This window comes from Tupaia chinensis, unplaced genomic scaffold (assembly GCF_000334495.1).
Source record: "Tupaia chinensis unplaced genomic scaffold, TupChi_1.0 Scaffold000627_1, whole genome shotgun sequence".
NCBI classification, from domain to species: Eukaryota; Metazoa; Chordata; class Mammalia; order Scandentia; family Tupaiidae; genus Tupaia; species Tupaia belangeri.
In genome coordinates, this window is record NW_006160147.1 from 4,154,791 (window position 1) to 4,180,382 (window position 25,592).

Consider the following 25,592-nt stretch of genomic DNA (forward strand, 5'->3'; position numbering starts at 1 on the left):
GGTCAAAACGACTACTTTCTCAAGAATCGCTATGTTCACACATAATCCGAAAATAGCTTTCCAAAAATTGGAATTTTTGTGTCTAGGGAGTAGAGATATTTTCAATTAAACTGAAGTATTCACTGAGAAATCTTCAAGTCTCATTGGAAAAACGTTTCAGATCTTCCCCATGAAATCTTGGATGTAACTCATCTGACTGGTGCAAGAAGTATCACTTTCCCTTGGAAATGAGGAACAGCAAAGTGCTCAAGTTCAACACGAGGAAGATTCAGGGGAGCAGATGATGCAGTCAACTGTGACCAGACAATAGGAGCTGGCTTAAGAACTGCTGGGACCACTGAAAGCAGACAGAATGGGCAACAACTCAGCCAATGTCAGAGCTAGCAGGAAAATAAAAACGTCACGAACTGCAAAGTGGTAAACGCTGTATCCTAATGCTCACAGATAGCATCAAGGTAGCTCCAAACATCTTAGTCCTAGGCATCTGTTTATCCACTTGATGGTTTTTTGAAATCCTTTAAGCCACTGTGATTCTTCAGCAGTGTACTGAAATATAAAATGTGGTAATTAAGCATTAAACAACTACAGATGGTGAGAAAAAGCGAGTGGTTAATGTTCTTCCAGAGTCAACTCTGACCTGGGACAAACAACTCCATTAAAACCTAAATTTAAAGGTAGCCAGTAGACAACCAATAACAGCATGCACAAAGAATTTCATTTCAAAGCCAAGGTGTGCTTGCATGTCAAGGAAATTATCTGGCTGACAAGGTAAGCACTAAACAAGAGAAGAAACGGAAAAGAATGAAAGCTCTGGAGCCAGCTGCTGGCGTAGTGGCTAAGGCCACTGGATCCCTGAACAGTTTAAGTCACATGAGAAACACTTTGGGTGAGTATGCTTTTGTGCTTCAAATCCTGAGAATAGAGAAGGGAATGGTGTGGTCATTCCTCTGGGGGAGTCAGTCACCCCCCTTTTCTCTTGTGAGCGCATGCGTCCCATAGCAAAAGTTAAAAAAAAAATGTTGTAATATCTATGATTACCAGCCCACATCTAGAGGGAATCTTGTACCATGTTCTCTGTGTAACATTTAACTTTCTTTTTGAACAGAGAGATGGAAAATGAGAAAGCAAGCCACCAGGCTCAGGACTCAAACTGTGGTTGGCCATGTGGGAGTTAAGTGCTACTTAGCCACTTGCTGTCCCCCATCTAACTTTTTTTAAATATGAGAGATTTTTGCTATAGGGCGCATGTGCTCACCACACAGGCAGAGAAACAAAAGGTGAGAAATCACCCCCGGGGGGATAGCCATGCAGTAATCCCTTCTCCAATCTCCTCTTAGGACCTGGGCACACATGCACATGCACTTGGCATTCAGGACTAACCACAGTCGACTGCATGGGAGCCCAGTGATATAATTTTGCCATCTGCTGGTTCCTTAACTCTTAATTTTAAAAAATGTAGTTCTTACCAGTATGTAAAATTGAATGAGGGCCAGGTAGTGGCATAGTGAAGGTGCTGGACTCTACATGGCTGACTATACTATCTCCTGCCTGCAGCTTGAAAAACATGCCAAGAGCATATGTGTGTGTCCAGAAAACCAAGAGAATGAAGAGTGGCCCCAGAGGGCCCATGCTCTTAAGTATTTAATTTTGAGACAAGACATGCTTTTCTTCTATCAACAATAGGGACAGTCACTGTTAAAAGTTTCTAAATAATTTATTCGGGAAACAGCCCCCCAAAGTAGGGCTGGACTGGAACTGATGATATAAGTCAATGTATTTATTGGCTTTAATAAGAAGTACACAGAGCACACATCTGGGTTATAAAAGCCCTTTTATAAAGCCATTTTTAAACAAAACAAAACAAAAAAGTTTACAAAAGAAAAAAAGATACAGAAAAAGAATAACTTGCTTCATATGTCCCAAAAAGAGAAAAAATAAAGGGGACAATGCCAACATGCTCAACAATAAAGGGTTCTTTTTCTTATTTTTTTAATACAAAATACAAGCAAAGGATACACATACTTAAAACAGAGCTCAGGAGCAGACACGCAGTCCTGGGAACCCTTCAATAAAAGCAAAGCAGGAGTTTGTTTTTTCTTTGTCTATGTAGATACAGAGACTGGGATATGTAAAAATTAAGTATCACAAAAGACCATCACACGATTCTACCAATGCATGTTGCATCTATAATCACGAACATGGTCAACAAAATCATGTTCACTTCAACCCCATTTCAATTAAATTAAAGAAAAAAAACTTTTAAATAAAGTGGTTACATTCAAACTTTCACTTCCTTAGTACCATGCTGCGACCTCAGCACTGTTAAGGTATTGCAAGAATGCCCAACCCTCTGGTGTCTGATCATGAATCTATCAACTTTGCAAGTATGAAGAAAGGGAGGCCCCAGTCTCAATTCATGGACTACTTAATACATTTACACTGGTTCCTCTCTTTTACCCTTCCTGCTTAGAACGTAATAAAAGATTAAGGAATAAAATCAAGGAAGACTGGGAGTTCTAGAGCTGGCAAAGTAAGTCTCAAGGATGAATCAAGGCAAACAATTACTGAGAGCTTGGCTGCTGCGTAACCTGACGAGTCTTAAGTCTTTCCTTAAATCGCACAGGAATTAGGTGTATAAGGTTTGCTGCAACACGTTCATGGTAAACAAACTAAGTAGAGCTCTTATTTACAAATCTTGTAACAAATACTTCTGGAGGAAAAGAAAAAAAGAATTCACTAATTTCCAGAAGACAAAAGGTTTAATTGCCAGACATATATAAACACACACTCACACCCAAACACTCACGCCCACACAATACTTCAGGGGTTTTTATACATGTTATTTTAGGGCATAAGCTGAGTACCATACCCCTACACCCCCCCAAAAAAAATCCCGATTTAACCCTCCTCCCCAATAATCTAGAAAACCCTCCCTTCACCCCTGATGTACAAAGTGTATGCACAACTGTGGCATAGGACCAGCCACACGAAGCATGCTCAAACTGATGTCACCAGTTCAGTCACTCTATTGGCATGGCAACAGGCAGGTTATGAGATTCCCTCCCGCCCCCAGTAGTGGTTATTACACAGTCAGCACCACTGTGAACTCCATGAACTAGATTTGGAAAAAAAAAAATTGTATAGATTTGGGATTCAGAGAGAAATCATGTTGTACTGAGTTATCCAAGACAGAAAAATGGGTTGAGACTGAAACTGGCTATAGCTTAATATCCCAATATTTTAATGGTAAAACAACTCTCCATTTTCAAGTAAACCCAGCTTTACCCACTGAGAAAGTCCAATTTTCTAACCTCAAAAACAACAAGCTTGTTATAATGTCCCTATCCTGTAGCAGGAAATTGTGCATTACTTGTACTGTTTAACTATCTTACTCTAAATGCTATAAAGACCAGAGCCCAGGTTTCTTCCTTTCCAAACTCCTAAGGTGATAGTCTTGTTTTCAGTGCAGCTACTAGTGATGCAGGCTGAGACACGTGGTCATTTATCAAGTTTTCCTGTTGCTCTTGGTGCTAAATTCTGCTCCTGCCTTTCCAGCATCCGCAAGGCATCTCCTATACTAAAGTTTGTTTAAAATAAAGCACGAATCCCTTTACCAATCCCTCTAAAGTCTGTTTGTTACTTCAATGTCCATGGATGAAACAAAAGAACCATTAAAAAAAAAGGGGCGGGAGGTCAAGTTCAGTTCAGCTGGCCATATTCCTAAGTGTTAAAACTTTCCTGAATTACAACCTCAAATTCCATTCTTGATTTGTTATCTGGGGAAAAAAAAAGCTATTTGAACCAGTGCCAAGAAAAAGTATTGAATTGAGGACTGAACTGAGGCACGTACCAGTTATTGTGAAAAACTCAATATTGAAGCTCCTGCAAAGGAAATCAACTACTAAAAGATTTCTATTCATTAATTCCCAAAAGGAGGAAACAGCATTAATTTTCCTTTATGGAATCAATAAAGAGATATAACAGAGGGAGATATTTTAGAAATCAAGACAAATCTACCATTACTGAAATTAAAGCACATCCTTTGAGCCCACTCTGTCAATTTCAATCTGAGGTGAGGAGGGCTAAAAGCAGCAGCAAATGACAGGTTGGATAAGATGTAAGCCACCCATATCTAACTGGGGATGGGGGTTTCTGAGAAAAAGAATCTTAAGAACTAGAATGTAGTGTCAGTCAGCACAGCAGCTGAATCTGTTACAGAGGTGAACAGAGCAGAGAAGATGTCGAGAATTCAGAGAGCACCTTCCAAGTTATCCATGCCTCTCTTCCTGAGCACTGCAAAATAAGACAGTGAATGCTACTGCCATTTCACCACAGGCACACTAGAAAAAGAGGAAGTTCAATCAAGGGCGGTGCCAATGGTCAGTCACTATCAGCTTACAGCTTGCAATGCAGCCAGCAATCACCTTCAAGCCTGACTACAGAGCACCAGTTTCCAGTTGAGTCGCCATAACTACTTGCACGCATGATTTGAGGGGAAGACAAGAGTGTTTCAAATCGTCAATAAAAAGGGGAGTGGGGGGAAAAAAGGTCATCCCGAGCCTCCTGTCCAGTCAATCAGAACTACAAGATATTTTTCAATCTAACGAATTAATTTGAAAAAAGACCCTAAATAAGAAGCCCTATCAAATACACATAAGTAACCTAGAAGACACGATTGTCTCTCAGGTATGTGCATATGTCACAATCAGAGATGTTAATGCAGATTACAATGTATTAAAGAGACTTAACACAAAAAAAATCAAGGGTGAAATTTTAAGAGTCCCCCCTACCTTCACAAAACCTAAGAAAAACCCAAATGTTACTAGGAATGTAAGACTTGAAGTTATAAACCCCTTAAAAATAGAAGTGCATGGTGAAAACACTGATAGATCTTTTAAAATTATTATGAACACAAACCTTTTTTTTTAAAAAATGGATACCTGAACAAACCCACTAAAGCAAATTCAATAATCTCATTACAAAGTTCACAACTATAAATTTAACCATCACAAAAGATAACCCAACTCTTAATTTATGTTCAAGTCTCTTATTTTTGGCCACGTATGAAAAACTCATCCATGCGTTTACACACAGTGCGACAGTGAAATGACTCTCTTCCACTGGGTGTTTAAAAAAAAAAAATCAGCAGAAGAATGCTCCTTAAAGTGTCTTAAAAATCAGAGTAAAAAATTATTTAAATAACCTTTTGTCCTAGGAACACCTGCAATAAAAGCCATGTTTTCTGAGAAAATGATGCTGTTGACAACTTGACCACAAAAGCAAAATATTGAGGAAGCAAATCTAGATTAAGAGGCAGGAAGAATGCAGGAGTTAAATTTCATTAATTTATGAATTTATTAGTATACCAAGACCCCTAAACCTTGTTTCCCTTAGCTCGTGCTGCCAGCACGTGGAGGTTCACGCTGACAGACTTGACTTCTGATGGCTTTCATTTGGCATGTACAAAGTGTTAACTGCACATGGACCTCCTGAAACACACGGTTTCTCTAGTCCTACGGAGTCCCAGTCTCCTGCTTTAAGCAAGATGAGCAGCAAGCAGGAGGTTAGACCAACTAAAAAGACAAGAGCAAACTGAATAGTGTGGAAGCAGCATTTTATATACTTCCATCAAGGACAGGAAGGGAAATCAGTGAATGGAGCCAGAAAAGTAAGAGTCCTCTAGAAGCTACCAGGAACTGGGTTAGGGTGCAGTGTCCTACATAGCAGCATAAAGCAGAGATGTACTTCATATCATATTTCCATAAAGAAAAGGGAAGGTTGGAGTATGAACAGGTGAATGTTGTATTCCAAATGAAAAATAGAGAATGGTTCATGGGATGTGAGTGCACATTTATAAAACATAAAAGAATGTCAAATCTCCATTGTCATAAAGGAAAAATCTCAACTCTTTGTGACTACATTTCACATTAAGTGGAAGTTTATTTGCTTAAAATCTAAACATTGTCAGTTTAAGAAATCCACTGTGATGTGTGGGTTGATCTTGCCATTTAAGTTCTAGAGTGGTTTCCTTTTTCCCTTTTTTTTTTTTTAAATCCTTGGTAAAATTTTATCCAAAAAACAGGATACATACATACATACATATATTTTAAAACATGAACCATTAGAGAATGAAATGTGAAATCAAGAGTGATTTCAGTTTTAGCGGCCCCTGTGTTTTATCTTTTTTTTTTTTTAAGCTCCTTAAAGGCTGTAGCAGGATAAAAGGATCACTGGCTCCGAGTCTCTTTGAGATTAACAAGTGATGAAATAAGAAAGAAAGCTCACGTCTTCAAATAAATTCAGGAAACCCATTCCCCACCCTCCCCTCCCACGGTAAAAAATATGAGTACTTTTAGTAACAATTTAGAATTCATCTTTATCTCCTACCTGCCTCATCAGTGAAGTTTAAAGTCATGATTTTTTTTTAGACATTTATACTGTATATATAGACATATAAACTCATATTAGATGACAATCAATTTTTAAAAGTTCAGGTAGAGAAAGAAGCAATCACTTTTAACTAAAACCTTTCTATATTTTTTCGATTACTGTTCCATTTTGTTGTGTAGCAAAAAGCAAAGTTTCCATAGTGTTCACCTCAAATCTTATTGCTTTACAACTATGGTATACCTTCCATGAAAAATAAGATAAAGCAGTCAATCCAGTGATTAATTTGACATGGCTTTCATTGGAAAAGGGGGTGGTGGCAAAGAGAAGACCAACAGACAAAAAGGTAACTTAAACACACTTAAACATACACTGGTTTTCTTTAAAAAAAGAGAAAGAGAGAGAGAGAGATGTTATTTTCAACAAATGGAAAAAAGCACTGAAAGCCCATGAGTCAAGCCATAGCCAAAAACCATGTACTATCTTAAGTAGGTTCTCCTTTTTTTCCTCTCTTTTTTTCTTTTTTCTAATAAAATCTCTCCCCAAACCATCATCACTTTTAATCCTCCCCAGACTGGGCTTCATCTTCAGACCCTTCATCCCCAGATTTCTCAGGTGGGGGGCTTGCAGATGTTTTCTTTTCTGGAGGGCTTTCTGGTTCCTCATCTTCTTCTTTGGGAGAAGGAGTCTTTTCCTTGGAAGCCTTTGAAGCTGTGGGGCGACCCACTTTCCCTTTGCCTTTCACTGGACTTGGCGTCACTGAAAGAAGAAAAGTAACAATTTGGAGAGGGAAGGAAAAATGCCTTTAATAAAAATCAGCTACACAACACCTGTAAGGGGGTTGGTGGCATGGTGGTTAAGATGTTGGATTCCACAAGGTTTGTGTCCTGGACCTTGCAGTTTGAAAAACACACTGGACTGTGCTGTGGCCATTCTCCCACAGGGGGTGATTTCTCACTCTCTTTCTCTTTCTGGCAAATGCACACACTCTATGGCATAAAATAAATTAAGTCTAAAAAGAGAGAAAACTGCAAGAATAAAATTCATAAAAATAATTTATACATTATTTTTTTAAATTATAAATTTATCTAAATTCCCAAGCTGGTCATACTACAATAGTTTTCAATCTTTTTTTTTTTTTTTTTTGAGAGGTTTTTGCTATAGGGTGCGTGCGTTCGCCAGACAGACAGAGAGAGACAGAAAGAGAGAAATCACCCCCCCAGGGGGGATGGCCACGCCGCAATCCCTTCTCCATTCTCCTCTTGGGATCTTGGGCATGCACGCACACATGCCTGGTGTGAGTTTTAAGCCACCGGGTCCGGGATGCGAACCGCGGTTGACTACGTGGGAGTCAAGCGACATAGCCATTACGCTAACTGCTGGTCCCAGTTTTCAATCATTTTTAAATCAACACTAATGTTATGTTAGCAGAAATACTTACAATAAAGACTCACTATGCTACAGAGAATACACATCCTCCTCACTGGTTTGTGAACTAAAAGCTATTTACCATCAAAGTCATTCATGTTTAAAAACCAATTCATGAAGAGGGAAGGATATGACATAATCTGAGTAAAAACAGAAGCCACTGAATAACTTTTCTTTCTTTTCTTTTTCTGGTTATAAGGCATGTGTGCTCACTGGATAGAGGGAGAAAGAAAGTAAGGAAAAGTGAGATATAAGCACTCCCCAGGGGGGATGGCCATGCCTCAATCCCATCTTGATTTTCCTCTCTGGCTTTTGGGTACTCATGCACATACACCTGGAGTATTTTTCAAGTCGCCAGGTCTGGGACTCGAACTGCAGTCAGCCATATGGGATCCAGCCACCTTAACCTCTATGCCACCTGCTAACCTTCAAAAAAATTTAATAACCCTATCATTCCCAACAGTAAGAAGTGATGAACAAAGTTTAAAAATCACCAGCTCTATTTTCAGAATAAAACTACTTGAACAAAAAGCAAGTCCAGATTTCTTATTTAACTAATATACTAGCTCTAACTAGGAGACTATCTGGCAGAAAGCATTAGGGAGGGATCAGAGAAAGCAAATCCATGCTATGAAATATGGTTTTATACTGAAAGCACAGAAGATGGGGTTGAAACTGGAACATAGAAATAAAATGTATTACTGCAGGTTTGTACATTTTCACCATTTCAAGTCTTCACTAGCTATTAGGGCTGAGAGATGGGGAAGGGAGCAGGAGGCAGTGATTGCTATGTTGATAATGTATCTATCACTGCGAGTGAAACAAATAGGTCACTCCCAGATCTCGCTTATCATGTATGGTAGTAACTCAAGAACAGGGCTACTAAACACACCAGACTCTTTCTTGGAGGAGCTGGCGACAATACTTGCAGATACAGAAGGCAGGATTCTTTTAGATTTCTTGTATTCCTTCCTATTAAATACCCGGCCAATACCAAGGCCTAATGATGAATTTCTGTAGTGAAAGGATTGATTCTTGACATTTTTTAAAGCAGTAATTTCATTTCGTTTTTGCAGAGCTTACCTGTAGCCTTTAGCCGGGGTTTGGGCATTTTCTTTTCTTTTCTCTCAGGTTTGGCCTTCTTAACCATCTTTTTGTTTTTCTTTTTTGAACTGCCATAGTCACTATCGTCATCGTCTTCCATTAGGAAATCTTCATCACTGCCGGAATCTTCTGAGAGGAAAGAAGAATTTCAACGTCCAACTTAATGTACACATCCTTCCAAGTGAACAAAGGGATCGAGTGCTAAGAATGACTGGAGGATGGGACTCAGGAGTCAAACTCTTGGATTCTATTTGCAGCTGTATTACCAACTTGGCTGGAGTTGTCATGGGCCCCATCTGTAAAATGAGTGCAGCATTTACCTCACATGACCGCTATATGACTAACTCAATTGTAGAGATGGTTGAAAACAGGAAGGGATAAGACTTAATCTGAATAAAAATGGAAACCATTATTGCTTTTAGTAGTTTCATCATTCCCATGTAGTATTTGGTTGAGACCAGGGAAACAAAACTGAACTGACTTGGGATTTTTTGAGCAGTTACGAACAAATAAAACAAGAACTATATATAAGCAAAAATACATATTAATTGATTAGAATAACCTGCAAAATATCTGAAATCTGACACGAACATTTTTGTGGGGGTAGATAGTCTATATTCTCTGCCAGCCCAAAATATGAATCTCAACCACAACACCCAACCTGTTTTTGTTCCAGGCAGCCATGGCCAAAGCCTAGTGGTTAAAGGAGCTGGATTCCAGATGGCTGACCTAAGAGATTGAATCCTGGCCTAGCAGCTCAAAAAACTTGCTAGGCACATATATATGCATGCCCCAAATCCAGACAAGTGGAAGAAAAAGAATTGTGGTTTAACCACATTGGGGATGCTTTCTCTCTCTCTCTGATGAACACCAAAGGACTCTGGCAATGAAAAAAACTCATATGATAGAGCATGTTTATGTAAAAATGAGAGAGAGACAGACACACACATATACCCTCCACAGAGCTGGGTCACACTGCAACCTCCTTCCTCTGGTCTTCCAGCCCACTAGAATCTTGGGTATGTATGCATGTACCTGGTGTTTTCAGGCCCACCAGGTTGGGGTTTCAACCATAGTTGGCATTTGGCTTCCAACTCCACAGTCTGGGATACTACTAACTTCATCACAGAGGCTGTGCTAGAAGATGCATGTGCACATCAGAGAGAGACAAAGAGGGAGAAGAAAAAACATTCTCCAGGGGGAATGGTCACGCTGCAATCCTTGTCCCCCATAGGTCTCCTTTCCTTTTAGAATTTTGGGTCCTTACACACATGTGCCTGGTATGTTTTTCAAGCTGCTGGGTCCAGGACTTCAACTGCACAATTGGCCATGTGTTATTGAGCAGCCTTAACCACCAACCCATCGAGCTGGCCCTACTGGTCATCTCTTTTAATGGGGAGTATCTACCTAATTTAAGGTACTGGTTGTAACATTAAGCATCCTGAAAATGCCAAAGCATTCAAGGCCACAAACTATGACCATGCCCAAAGGACCAAAGCACACACATCAATTTCACATACTCTCCTGGAATGGTGCCTCATCCTCCTCTTCTTGTTCTTCCTCACTACCCACATCTTCCATGAGCATCTCTCTCTGTTTAGATGCTGCTTTAGATGCTGCCTGCCGCTGCTGGCGCACATTTTTATGATCTTCTTTTTCATCTTCACTGTCCTCTGCAATAGCAAAAGTTATTATGATGCAATGATTAAAGAGCTTTTTTACATTATTGTATTTGACAGCTGACTGAAAAAGCTACCACACTGGCCAATACAGAATAGAACCTGCAGCTCTATTTCATTTTACAGTAAATGGTAACCTTAAAAATTCCCGAAATACAAAAAGAGCTAAAATCTACAGAAAATGAACTTGAATAGGCCTATATACCCAATATTACATGTAAAACAACTTAGGCATACTTATTTAAGCAATAACAAAGCTGAAGTGTTAACACGTACTTCCTACAACATACTTCATACTTTTATTATCAGTTTGCCCTAAAATGATCAGTTAGGACTGGTCCCCATAGCCTAATGGTTAAGGGAGTTAAATTTCACATGGTTGACCAGTCTGAGCCTCAGACCTGACAACCTGAAACTCACGCTGGGTGCGTGTGCGTGCGGCCAGAAATCCCAGAAGGAGAATGTGGAAGGGCCATCTTCCCTGGATGATGATTTCTCACTTTCTCTCTGTTTCTCTCCCAGTGAGTGCACACGCCCGATGGCAAAAACCTAAAAAGAAAAAAGAAAAATACACTGTGTACATGTGCGTTCATATCCCAAATCCTGACAGGAAGGAGGACGTGCACTGTGACCACTTCCCACTGCAGGTTCTCTATCTCACTCTCTCTTGTAGAGTGTAACCATCCTTTGGCAATTAAAAATAAATAAAATGCTCAATTATATTAGAATTTATCTTCACTATTTTTACCATAGGGCGGGTGCCACCACGCCCTCTTCACTGTTTTTAGAAGCTGAAGTTAAAAAATAAAATATGAGAGGGGAAGAATGTCTTCCAGTGATCTTTATTCTAAGAGATAAAACAGGTAAATGCTAAAATAATGTCAAACTACTATCTTTACAATGAATGGGGTGTGACTATTTCAATTTAGAGGGACTAAAGGAAATCTTTGAAACACATTTTGAGATGAAAAGCTTACAAAAAACAATTTTCACATAGTATAGTCTATTAATTAAAACATTTTCTATACAGTTATATCTGTGAATAAATCTGGTTAAAGGGCAGGCTGTAGTCTATTAGCTCTGGATTAAGCTATATTTGCTTTAGTTTCTACCAATGGCCCTTTTTCTGGACTTTTGGGGTCCTTTATTTTGTTATGGTATAGCTATCACTCATCTGAAAATACTCCTAATTCTGTGAGCTTCGCCATGGTCAGGGTTCAAGTTATCACCTTTTCTTTTTCTTTTTGGTGCTAGAGGGCACAGATGCTCACCAGAGTAAGGGAGAGGAGTAAGCACATCCCGTGGGGGAACAGTCAAACTGCAGTCGTTTCATCTGGATTTTTGGGTGCACACACACACATGTACCTGGTATGTTTCTCAAACAGCTGGGTCTGGGACTCAAACTGCCTAGTGGCCATGTGGGATCCAGTTACCTTAACCATCAGGCCACAAAGCCAACCTCAAGTTATCACCTTTACTGCCAAAAGCCTCATCTAGAGACAAATAGAGAACAGAGCTGACCTTGGCAGACCCACAATTAAACCCACCTCATAGGAGCCATGCTTAATACTTGAGTACAACTATTCATCTTAAAGTGCTCAATAAAGTAATACTGTAAAGAGATTCTAATTAGGGTTCATAAAATCACTGTAAAAGGTTAATATAATTTCTTTTCCATCCTCTACAATTAACAAAACAGCAGTATCCTTTGAAGGTAGATCCAGGAAGACAACAGCAGAGGAATTTTGGTAAAAACTAATAAAAAATTAATGAATTTTATTTAGAGTTTTATTCCACTGGCTGGCAGCAATATAGAATAAAATTCTTAGTTCTTCTAAGAGTTGAATTTAAAAATAAATGCCAACAATAAGTAACCAGAATTGAACATATTCTTTGGTCATGGAACCTCTTCATTAATTCACATTAGTCTTTAAGTTAAAATCTTTATTTTAAAAAAAAGCTTTTTCTATGGCTACAGTTTTAAAAGACTGTTTCCCAGTTAAGAATGGAATTAAAACTAATCTTCGCTTTATAACCCAGAGCTAAGCACCTCCCCTCCCCCCTTTTACCTCTATTTCACCTAATATTTATATGCGCAGACACACAAACCATAGAGACTTACTTTAAAAACAAAAAGACCAAGTCTCAATGTCCCACCTAGACCTCCTGAATCAGAAATCTTGGGGTAAGACTCTGAATCTATATTTAAAAAAATGTTCATAGGAGACTGTAATAAGCCACCAGGACATAAAACTACTATTAGCTCTTTGAAAACAGAGACATCTTTGTTACTCCAGTATTTGCAACAGTGCCAGCACACAAAATTGCTTGTTAAAAAATCTAATGAATATATGAGTATAAGTATACCTTTTACATTAAAAATAGTTTACTACCTGCTGAATGAGAATCATCCTTCTTGGTCTTCACATCTTTCTCTTCCGAATCCTCACTATAAAGGGAAGAGAAAAAAGTACATGTTTAAAAGTCTTAGTTCAAAGTCTAAGTAGACATGGATCTCTAATATCTAGCTTGAGAAGAACACTGAAAAATTTCTTTTATGGGAACCAGCAGTTAGCGTAATAGCTATGTCGCTGGACTCCCACGTAGTTGACCGCAATTCGCGTCCCGGACCCGGTGGCTTAAAACTCACATTGGGCGCGTGTGCGTGCGTGCCCAAGATCCTGAGAGGAGAATGGAGAAGGGATTGTGGCGTGACCATCCCCCCTGGGGGGTGATTTCTTGCTTTCTGTCTCTATGCCTCACTCTGTCTGTCTGGTGAGCGCAAGCGCCCTATAACGAGAACCTCTCAAAATAAATAAATAAATAAATAATTTTCTTGTATATATAAAATATCTAAACAAGCGCTAACGGGGACCAGCAGTAAGTGTAATGGCTATGTCGCTGGACTCCCACGTAGTCAACCGCTGTTTGTGTCCCAGACCCAGTGGCTTAAAACTCACGCTGGGCGCGTGTGCGTGCATGCCCGAGATCCCGAGAGGAGAATGGAGGAGAAGGGATTGCGGCATGGCCAATCCCCCTGGGGGGTGATTTCTCGCTTTCTGTCTCTCTGTCTCTGTCTGTCTGGCGAGAACATGAGCCCTGTAGCAAAAAAACCCTTTAAATAAATAAATAAATAAACAAATAAACAAACAAACAAGTGCTAATGGTGGAACTGCTTCTATTATTTCTTCACATTATAGGGATGCTGTTAAATAAGCCCAATTTTATCTACTTTGGAAAACACTGTTTCTAAGGGCACAAAGGAAAAAAAAGGGGGCATCGGAACACAGGCTGAGAATTTCTCACCTAGACATAAGGCCTAGTTCTTAAGAACACTTAATAAAAAAGAACCTCCCCTCGGGACTAGTAGTTGGTGTAATGGCTATGTCACTGGACTCCCATGTAGTTGAATCCCGGACCCAGTGGCTTAAACTCATGCTGGACACATGTGCGTGTGTGCTTAAGATCCTGAGAGGAGAATGGATGAGATGGAATTGTGGCGTGGCCATCCCCTCTTGGGGGAGGGGGGGTGATTTCTCGCTCTCTGTCTCTCTCTGTCTGTCTCTCTGGCGATCACACGTGCCCTATAGCAAAAACCTCTCCAAAAGAAAATAATAAATAAATAACCTCCCCTTCCCTACTGACCCTGTGGCCTAGTGGTTGGAGAAACTGGATCTCACACAGCTGACTGGTTTGAATCCCAGCCCTGGTGGCTTGAAAAACACACTGGATATGTGCATGTCCAAAGTCCTGACAGGATAGAAAAATGGAGAAAGGATCGCAGCATGCCCATGCCCTAGTGGGGGGATGCGTTCTGCCTGTCTCACTTTCTCTGTCTAGTAAGCATACATGCCATATTAAAAAATCTGGCAATTAAAGAGGAAAAAAAATAGCCTCTATGGATAGAGGCAGAGTATATTACTACTAATTATATCTTATTGGTGACAAACTAGGCAACCAAATATCACTAAATATGAGAGATTTCAAAAAGTTCATGGGAAAATGGAATTATGAGCTTATGTTGGTGAAAACATCTTTTGAAATGTATGGCTAGTTCTTTCTATAATTCACATTTTCCATGAACTTTCTGAAGATTCTGGGGACCAGCAGTTGGTGTAATGACTATGTCGCTGGACTCCCACGTAGTCGACTGTGGTTCTAGTCCTGGACCTGGTGGCTTAAACTCACACCAGGAATGTGGGCTTGTATGCCCAAGATTCTGAGAGCATGGAGGAGAAAGGATTGCGGTGTGGCCATCCCCCTGAGGAGGTGATTTCTTGCTTTCTGTCTCTCTGTCTTTCTTTCTGGTGAGTGCATGTACCCTATAGCAAAAACCTCTCCAGAAAAAAAGAAAAAAAGATTCTGATATAGTGGGACTGGCAGGTGGCATGGTGGTTAGGGGCGCTGGGCTCCCACATGGTCGACCGTGGTTCAAGTCCTGGACCTGGCAGCTAGCTTTCTCACTTTCTCTCTTTCTTTCTCTGTCCCTCTCTGGTCAAATTAAAAATAAATAAATAAATAAAGTTGAATAAGATAATTCTTAAAAAAAAAAAAAAAAACGATTCTGATATAGATGCAAAATCCCCAGACCTATAATTCCCCAAATCATTAAAGGAAATTAGAGCTCAATTATGTAACTTACAAATGTGTCTAACAATTTAAGACAAAATCAAAATGAATCAGTTTAATTATTTCCCCGTTAATTTTTGTTTGTTTTTTTGTTATAAGGTGTGTGTGCTTGCTGGAGAGACAGACAGAAAGTGAGAACCCCACCCCCACGGGAATGGCCACTCTGTAATCCTTTCTCCTTTATTCTTCTCATGGGATTTTTTTTTTTGGGGGGGGAGGAGATTTTTGCTATAGGGCACATGCGCTCTCCAGACAGAGAGACAGAAAGCGAGAAATCACCTCCCCAGGGGGGATAGCCATGCTGCAATCCCTTTCCCTCCATTCTCTTAGCAGGATCTTGGGCACGCACACACACACGCACCCAGCGTGAATTTAAGCCACTGGGTCCGGGACTCGAACCACGGTCAGTCACGTGGGAGTTCAGCGACATAGCCATTATGCTAACTGCCGGTCCCTCTTCATGGGATTTTGAGCTTGTCTGTACATAATCCTGGCATGGTTTTCAAGCCACAGAGTTGGGGACTTGAACCATGAAGCTGGCCATGTGGGATCTAGTCCCTTTAACCACTGCACAGAATAATCTTAGGCTCACTTTTATTTTCTCCATGGTACGTGGTACTCAAGGTCCCTTAAATAAAATGGCACAATATTTGCATATAATCTACACACATCCTTGTGTACACTTTAAATTACCTCTAAGATTACATTTAATATTTAATACAATAAAAATGTTATGCAAATAGTTGATATACTGCATTGTCTAGGGAATAGCAATGAGGAAAAATGTGCTCAGTATAGATGTAATCAACTTTGCCCCCGAGTATTTTCTTTTATTTTTTTAAGAGATTTACTATAGGGTGGTGAGTGTACTCACCAGAGAGACAGAGTGAAAAAAAGTGGGAAATCACCCCACAGCGGGGATGGCCACACCACAATCTCTTCTCCTCCATTCTCCTTTTGGATTTTGGGCATGCACATACACCCGGAGTGAGTTTTAAGCCACTAAGTCCGGGACTCAAACTGCAGTCAACCACATATGAGAGTCCAGCAACATAATTGTTATGATATCTGCTGGTCCCTCCCCAAGTACTTTCTTTTCTTCCTTTTTCTTTCTTTTTTAAAAAAATAATTATTATTTATTTTTTTCCATCATTTTTAAATTTGACTAGAGAGAGACACACAGAGAGAGATAGATAAAAGAGTTTGAAAGCAAGCTGCCAGTTCTGGGACTCAAATTATGGTCAGCCATGTGGGAGTCCAGCGCCCCAACTACTACGCCATCTACTGGCCTCTCTCCCCAAGTATTTTCAATCTATAGTTAGTTGAATCCATGAATGTGGAACCCATAAATATGGAGGACTAACTGTATTTGGAAACCTAATGATTAAGAAATGACCCTGGAGTCCAAAATATATGGTTTCAAAATTTGTTGTCCATTTACTACGTAACCTTGTGTTAAATCACTGAGTCCTTGTAAATTAATATAGTAAGTATCACTTAGTCTAACAAAGGATTAAATGACAATTTAATTAATTTAATATCATATATGTTAAGTACATAATAAAAACTGACATGTAATAGTAATAAACATTAAATTTAACATCAAGGAAGTATTAAAGTTATGCTACACTGAGACTGTATGTGTATACCTTTAAAATAGAGGTAAAAATGACAATACCCTGCTCTCACGCAGCAAAATTATAGTTAAAATTACAAGTCTCATAAACCCATTTGTAAAAACTAAAGGAAAAGAACTTCCCGAAGTGATTAAATTATTTACGCAGTTCAAAGTTGATCATAAGGCAGTAAAATTCAGCAGTCTTTAAAACTTAAGATTCTATAAGTTTCAGTTAAAAATTTTGCTAGTGAAGTGTGAATGAACGGGAAACGTCACTTAGTATTATTGTCACTACAGTGAAAGTGTCAACTCTCACCTTAGGTAACAAATTATACAATTAGCCTGCTGATGTTCAAAAATTTGAGGTGGCAGCAAAGGCACTGTTGGAGACCTTGAATTCAAGGTGGATCCAACCAAGTTCTATGATTTGAAAGAGGCTCACCTCTAGACCCAGAAGCCTACCCTGAGATAGTAAGAAATATGCAAAACATTAAATGGAAAGTTGAGGACTTTCCAAAAGTAAATGGAGCTTCTGCCAATATAGAGATTAGAGACTGTCCATTGCAGAGGGTGACAGTGGAAGCGGAAATAGGAAAACAATGCTTCTTACCTATCTTCCTGTGAATTCTTTCCAGATCGTCTCTTATTTTTAGCTTCTCGGGGAGATGATCGAATTTTCTTAGCAGGAGGGCCTGAATCTCTTCCATAATCTTCATCTAAATAGAGCATTTTTCAAGTTCAATGATTATGACATGTTAAAGTCACAACTGTATTTAATGACAGAATTATTTCTCATGCCATTTAAAAAATTTTAAAAATACCTTCTTGATTCACGTGTGCATGCATGTAAAAGTGAGAGTGAAAGGAAGAGAGAGGCAGAGGAGAACCTTCTAGAGGGTCTAGTCACACTATGATCTCTATCCAATCCTCCAGCCGGTTGGATCCTGGGTACTCCCTTGAAGTGCTCAGCATGTTTTATACTGACCAGGTTGGGGGATTTGAACCATGTTTGCCCTATGGGATTCAGCTTCTCTTGAGCAGTGCACTACTGCTGGACCATGGAACTGGCCCTCTCATGTAATTTAAGTGGTGAGTGGGGTGGGATTGACCAAATAGATAATTTTATCTTAAAAAATGAAATAGTCTTCCACCCAACTCCATTTTTGCATATTATCCTTTAGTCCTTTTGGATATGTATTTTATATATCTACTGCCAAATATCTCTTTTCATTTTATATCCTATCTCTTAATTTTTTTCATATTTTAGTGTCTTTGTACTTAAGGTTATTACAGTAATATGGCTATAAGAATTTTAGAAAGTAAAATTCTATAATCTTAACATGATTACCATTAATTATCAAATTACTTTTAAAATAAAACATTAAATATAATATACACTGATGCACTTGAGGAAAATATTTCCAGTTTTAAAAGCCATTTTAAAACTAAAAAGAAATCAGGCCAGCCAGTGGTGTGGTGGCTAAGGTAGCTGGATCCCACATTTCTGACTGCGAGGTTCAAGTCCTGGATCCAATGGCTTGAGAAATACACCACATGTGTGTGCATGTGTGCCCAAAATCCTGAAAGGAGAGAGAAATGGAGGAGAAGGGACTCTGGTGTGACCATCCTCAATGAGGGATGCTTTCTCACTTTCCTTTGCTCTTTCTCTAGCAAGTACGTGAGCTCTCTGGCAAAAATTAAAAACAAAACCTAAAAAACAAAAACAAACAAACAAAAAACACTAAAGAAAATCACCTCACCTTAAAACCTGACTATTTCTAAAACTGTTTACTGCACCATTATATACAGTGGCTAGAAACTGGAAGGAGTTTGGGGCTTCAGCAATTATTAAATGATTGTTATTTGTTATCTCACTGTAGAATATCATAATCAACAATAGGAAATATTTAGGTGTGTTTTTTTCTTTCCTTTTTTCTTTTTTTTAAAGAGATTTTTGCTATAGGGCAAGTGCACTTGCTGGAGAATTCTCACAGAAAGTGAGAATTCACCCCTTAGGAGGGATGGCCATACCACAATTCCTTCTCCTCCACTCTTCTCCCAGGATTTTGGGCACGCATACACATGTGCTTGGTGCAAATTTTAAGCCACTGGGTTTGGGACTTGAACTATGATCAACTATATGGGGGTCCAGTGATATAACCATCTGCTGGTCTCAATTTTGGGGTAATTTTTAATAACACAAGACATTCATAAGTAGGGATGGAAGGGGACGGACTTACGAACTCTGTAACAAGACCTCAACTACACTTCAAATTAAACCATGAATTAACTCACTGTATTTTTAAAAGAAAAAACAAAAACAAAAACAAACATAAAAGGCTAGGAGTTAGCTAGGCCTGATAGCAAGCTTGTAGTCCCAACTACTCAAGAGGCCGAAGTTGGAGGGTTGTAAATTCATGGCGAGCTGAGGCCATATAGTGAGATCTTGTTTCTTAATTAAAAAAACAAAAACAAAAACAAAAACAAACAAAACAACAAAAAAAACAGTCAACTGTGGTTCAACTCCCAGACCCAGTGGCTTAAAACTCATGCTAGACGAGTGTGTATGCATGCCCAAGATCCTGAGAGGAGAATGGAAGAGAAGGGATTACAGCGTGGCCATCCCCTCTGGGGGGGGGGGGCGGGATTTCTCTCTCTCTCTCCAGTGAGTGTATGCACCTATAGCAGAAATCTTTCTTTCTCCAAAAAAAAAAAAAAAGGCAAATGTACCTAGAAAATAAAAAGGAGATTAAGGACACAACTCTAAAGAAACCTCTTATGGCTAAGATTCAAGATACACTACTCATTCTATGATGAATTAATTCATCAAAGTTATTCATGGGATTGGCAGGTGGTGTGGTAGTTAAGGGCGCTGGACTCCCCACATGGCTGACCGTGATTCAAGTCCTGGATGGACCTGGCGGCTTGCTTTCTCTCTCTCTCTTTCTGGTCAAATTAAAATAAAGTTAAATAAAATAATTATTTTTTAAAAAAAGTTATTCACAAGATAGTCTCCCATCATGATTGCTTTATTATACAAAAAACCTTAAATGCCCGCAATACAAGTTTTATTGGGATAATAGCAGGAGATATACTGGACATTTAAACTTTAGACTCCAAAACTAGGTAAGAAAAAAATGATTCTAATGTTTATTATTAATGATTTACTAAGTAAAAGTTAAAACCCATGCTTTGTTTTGGCTGACAAATCTTGACATAACTGAGATAAATATTCTAATAAAAAATTAAACTTATTCCAAATCATGATTAAAAAAATATATAAGTTGGCGATTCCTCCACTCAGCAATTCAATTTGAAGTCTGTTGAAATCATAAAACTTACCTGCATCATCAGATTCCTGAAACTGTGAATAATCGACGACCTTCCTATTTCTGTAGAAAGAAGAGACTAATTAAGATCATAAAAAATGTAGGACTTTTCTAAGATAGCAAAATGCATGTTCACTCCTATTTCATAACACTACTAGCTTTCTGAAAGTTTTTTAACAGCCCCATTTTGCCAAAAACTTCATAGTTTTTTATAAATGCAGCTTAAGCCCAGAGTATTTTATTTTTTAAAAAGAATTATTTTATTTAACTTTATTATTTATTTATTTTCATTTGACAGGAGAGGGACAGAGTGAGAGAGACAGATAGAGAGGGAAACTGAGAAAGCAAGTTGCCAAGTCCAGGTCAGCCATGTCGGAGTCCTATCGCCTCAACCACCACACCACCTGCCCACTGCAAACCCAGAGTATTTCAAACTACAATTCTCATATTACTAATCTTGGTGATGATACCTATCAATCAAATACCATTCTTCTTCACAAAACAACCCACCTCCTGAAACACAAGTACATAAAACATAAAAAGGAGTCCAACCAGTATGTATATTATCAAAGATGTCACATTTACAAGTCAAAATTGTAATTGCTATTTTATTCTTATTGCTAAATAAACACATAGATGTATACTTGCATTACTAAGGTTTTGCTGTGAGGTAAAAGAATTTTGAGAGTATATAGTACTAATATAATACACACAAAAATTATAGCATATCTAAGTTAAGCCTTACTCAAAAGCAGAAGGAAAAATATCCAGCTGCCTTAACCACTATGCTACCAGCTGGTCCTAAATTGTACTCTTAAAAAAAATTGGTTAAGACAATAAATTTTAAGTATATTAAAGTATATTTAAGAAAAAAAGATATTGCTTTTTAAAAAAGTGACTTTTAAAAAATCCAGTGTGGGGGCCACAGAGGCTAAGGTGCTGGATCCCACAAGATGGGTGTGTAGTTTTGAGTCCCAGACTGGCAGCTTTAATAATCATGCTTGAGAAGAGACTGTACTGTGGCCATCTCTCACCTTTCCCCCAGCTTCTAAGTGGGGGGTATTTCTCCCTTTCTTTTGAGTGCACACGCCCTACACCAAAATCAAATAACAAAAATCCAGTATTTTGGGTCTGCTATGGAAATGCATATCTTGTTCTGGCAAAATACGGCATTTTAAATTACAAATGCCATGAAAAACAGCATTATTCTTCATAATGTAAAGATGACCATTTGCTGCAAGGGTGAAGGAAAACAGAACTTGGAACTATGAGAAAGTATCCAGAAGAGTTTTTTTTTTTTTTTTTTTTTAACTGTTAGAGAGTACATGTGTTCGCTAGAGAAAGCATCCTCCAATGAGACATGGGTCATGCTAAGAGTGATTCCTTCATTTCTCCATCCTGTTGAGATATTAGACATGCACGCACATCTGATGTGTTCTCAAGCTGCCAAGCCAGGATTTGAATCACACAATTGGCCATGTAGGATCCAGTTCCTTTAACCACTAGGCCACAGGGCTGGTCAAAAGTGTTACATTTAAAATTTCTAATTATTATTGTACAGTTTTTGGGCAGGCATAGTAAATTTTAGTTTATCTCATGTATGTGAAATGGCAACTAAAATATTATTCAATTTCTGGGTACCATATAGCAACAGGTATATCCTTATAGAGATTACATTAAAAGCAACTAGAATAGTGAAGCACTTTACATATGAAGAACTGAATAAATTGAGAATATTTATTAATAACTAGCAAAAAGAAAAATAAGCCAGCTACTTTAAGGTTTTGATATAAATGAAGTTAGTGACAGACTACGTGAGTTCAACATAAAAAACTTTGTTGGGACCAGCAGATATCATAATGGCTACCTCACTGGACTCCCATGTAGGCAACCATGGTTTGAGTCCTGACCCGGTGGCTTAAACTCACGCTGGGCGCATGTGCATGCATGCCCAAGATCCCAAGAGGGGAATGGAGGAGAAGGGATTGTGGCATGGCCATTCCCCTTGGGTGTGTGTGATTTCTCGCTTTCTGTCTCCATCTTTCTGGCGAGCATACACACTCTATAGCAAAAACCACTCCAACAAGAACAAAAAAACCACAACTTCATTAATGATGGCTACTTCTTTAGTTTTATGAGAAAAACCTCAGAAAGGACCACAAGAAATATGGGAAAGCAGGAAAATACCTCTCCTCCAAGGGAAAAGGATAACTCTTCTTCATCCACACACAGTTCAATGAAAATCATGGAAATGTCTGATAAAAAATTCAGAACATTCATAATGGCAAAGCTAACAGAGATGGAAGAGAAGAGAGACAATGAACTGCTGCAGAAAATAGAATCTCAGATGTAGAAGAGAAAATTGCTGGCCTAGAAAAATCCACCATGAAGACTGAGAAAATGGCTCAGAAATTTGAGAATAATATACGAGAAATACTAGATACAATTAAACGTCCTAACATCCGGATAATAGGCGTCCCAGAAAGCGAAGAAACTCATAAGGGCATTTATAATCTATTCCATGAAATCCTGTAAGACAATTTTCCAAACCTGGAGAGGCACTCAAAGATTCAGTCCCAAGAAATACAGAGGACCCCCAAATAGAATCAATCCAAGAAGATCTTCTCCAAGACACATTATAGCCAGATTGACCAAAAGCACAGTCAAAGACAAGATACTAAGATTGGCAAGAGAAAAAGGCAAGTTACCTACAAAGGCTATCCCATCCCATTAGAGTAACAAGCGGACTTCTCATCGGAAACAATGTGAGCAAGGAAAGAATGGGAAAATATATTCAAAGTGTTAAGAGAAAAGCAATTTCAACCGAGAATTCTGTACCCAGCAAGATTATCATTCATTTGGGAAGAAAAGACACGAACATTCCCAAATAAACAAAACCTGAAAGAATTTACCAGCACCAGACCAGATCTCCAAGAAGTTCTTAAGGGAGTGCTATGTCAGTAAAATTAAATGCAGACACACAGAAATAAGAGTTCAAAAACTAAGAAAATGGGAACTTAATTGGGACAATGTCTGGAGATGAATATTATATCCCAGAATTCAATCCAGAAGATTGAACCACAACAGAAGATTAAGTACATGAGACTGAACTGATGAAACATTCTGTGACTTGCTTAAAATATTGCTGCTTTTCTTCTAAGCGTTGTTGTCCGGTTTTAAAGGATTTTTGTCCTATCTTGAGCTGTCAATAGGTTCATGTACCTACTATTTGAACAGAATACTAACCTGTTTCTAGGCTTTAAGTTTCAAGGAAATATCGTTACCAGGTCAAAACCGCTTTTCTTGAAACTACCAGCTGAACTTGCTATTGAAAGTAGTTAGATTACTTATGATATTGTGTGATCAATAAAATGTTGGGGGAAAAGGAATTGAAGACAACTGTATATAGCAGAGATAGTGTAACAAGAGAGTGGGAAAGGGCAGAGGGTCAAACATGGGGTAAAAAACATATATACATATATATGAAAGTAGAAATGGAATATTATTGATAACATGCATGATTAAGCCACTATGCAGTTTATTCTAGATGGGAAACCACATTTAGTATGTTGTGATGATGCTCAGGGAATGAATGTTAAGTAATTAAAAAAAGTTTCAGGAGAAAAAAAAAAACAGTAAAACTGTTCTTATCAAAATTTTTAAAAAAAGCATATTTGATGACTGCAGTAAGCAGTGAACAATGCTGTCAAACATAAACATATATTTAATTACTGATACCCCAAAGCACAAATCATTTTCTTACATTAAACCCAATAGACTTTTAGAGACCACTTACTCTATTGTTTACCTCAATTAAAGCTCACTATACTGTTACTTGTACCCTGAAGAAGTTAATGTCTGGTCAATGCGGGAAAGGGGAAAAAAAAACCCCCAAACTTATCTTCCTAATTTTCTAGAATCTAGTAAGCTGTTCATAAGAAACTTAAAACTTTTCAAAACTCAGACTCAGGGAGAGATGGCATAGCAGCTACGTCACTGGACTCTCACATGGCTGACCCTGGTGCAAGTCCTGGACCCAGGAGTTTCAAACTCAAGGCAAGTATATGCGTGTGCATGCCCAAGGTTCTGGGAGGGACTGCAGTGTGGTCACCCTCCCTATGGGGGTGGTGGTGATTTCTTGCTTTCTCTCATGACTGTACACATCCTATAGCAAAAGTCTCTGAAAAAAACCAAAAAGCCCCCCCAAAACAAAAACAACTCAGATTTAGCCAACATCTCTTTTTACTACTTACTTACATGGTAAACATCCCATTTTATCAGATGAATTGAAATCCCATAGAACATTTTTTTTTTAAGTTTTTTTGTTTTGCTAGAGGATGTGTGCGCTAGCCAGACAAAAAGCAAGAAAGCCACCCCAGGGGTGGGGTGGGGGGTGACCATGCCACAATCTATTCTCCCTCCGGATTTTAGGCATGCATACACATGCACCCAGCATGAGTTTTAAGCAGCTGGGTCCCAGACATGAATCGCAGTCAACTAGAATCACAATCAACTACGTGGGAGTCTAGCAACATAACTGTTATGCTATCTGCTGGCTCCTCCTACAGAACATTTTAAAATCGATAGGTTACAATTTACTAATAGGTCCTGAAATGAATACATTGAAGCATTTAAAAGCAGGGATGGGAATATAAAATGTAAGAAAATTCTTATCAACTCCCAAACTTGTTTCAGGTGGTATTTTGTGCAGCAGATTGAAATATAAAAAATATTTCTTACTATAGCACCACCAAAACCGTGGGAACTGCAGTTTATAATAAAAAGTGGATTAGAGGAGACCAGAGTATGGCGTAATGGTTACATTGTTTAACTCCCACATAGTTGACTGAGGTTCAAGTCCTGGACCCAGGAGCTTAAAACTCTCTCTGGATACATGGACACACTCCTGATAAGAGAAGGGATTGCAGAGTGGCCATCCCCCACTGGTGGGTGATTTTTGCTATAGGGTGCATGCGCTCACCAGAAAGACAGAGAAACAGAAAGTGAGAAATCAATCCCACCCCACCCCCCGGGGAGGGGTGGCCCTGCAGCAATCCCTTTTCCTCCATTCTCCTCACAGGGTCTTGGGCATTCACGCACATGTGCCTGGCGTGAGTTTAAGCCACTGGGTCCGGGACTTGAACCGCAGTAGACTACATGGGAGCCCAGTGACATAGCCATTATTCCAAATGCTGGTCCTATGATTTTTTTTGCTTCTGTCTTTCTGGCAAGGGCACATGCCCTATAGCAAAAAAAACAAAACAAAAACCTCTTTAAAAAAAAGTGGATTGCCAAGAGGTTTCTTAAGTAATTTAGTTTTCTCTTTATAAAAAAGTTTTATTGATAAACACACACACAAAAATGGCATCCCTTCTTATGCTGGTCTCAAAAAAATTGTTTAAAAATATTAATATTCGA

General features: G+C 38.8%; 1 protein-coding gene across 1 annotated transcript in view; it reads right to left on the reverse strand.

Moving 5' to 3' along the window:
- Positions 1-1,814: 1,814 nt before the first annotated feature.
- NUCKS1 (nuclear casein kinase and cyclin dependent kinase substrate 1) overlaps positions 1,815-25,592 on the reverse strand; it is a 24,569-nt gene continuing 791 nt past the window's right edge. The window contains exons 2-7 of the mRNA XM_027776002.1: positions 20,188-20,253; positions 17,456-17,561; positions 12,992-13,047; positions 10,440-10,592; positions 8,899-9,048; positions 1,815-7,146 (exon numbers count right to left, since the gene is read on the reverse strand). Coding sequence (XP_027631803.1) covers positions 6,947-7,146; positions 8,899-9,048; positions 10,440-10,592; positions 12,992-13,047; positions 17,456-17,561; positions 20,188-20,253 — 731 coding nt within the window. The 3' untranslated portion in view covers positions 1,815-6,946. The remainder of the gene's footprint in view (positions 7,147-8,898; positions 9,049-10,439; positions 10,593-12,991; positions 13,048-17,455; positions 17,562-20,187; positions 20,254-25,592) is intronic.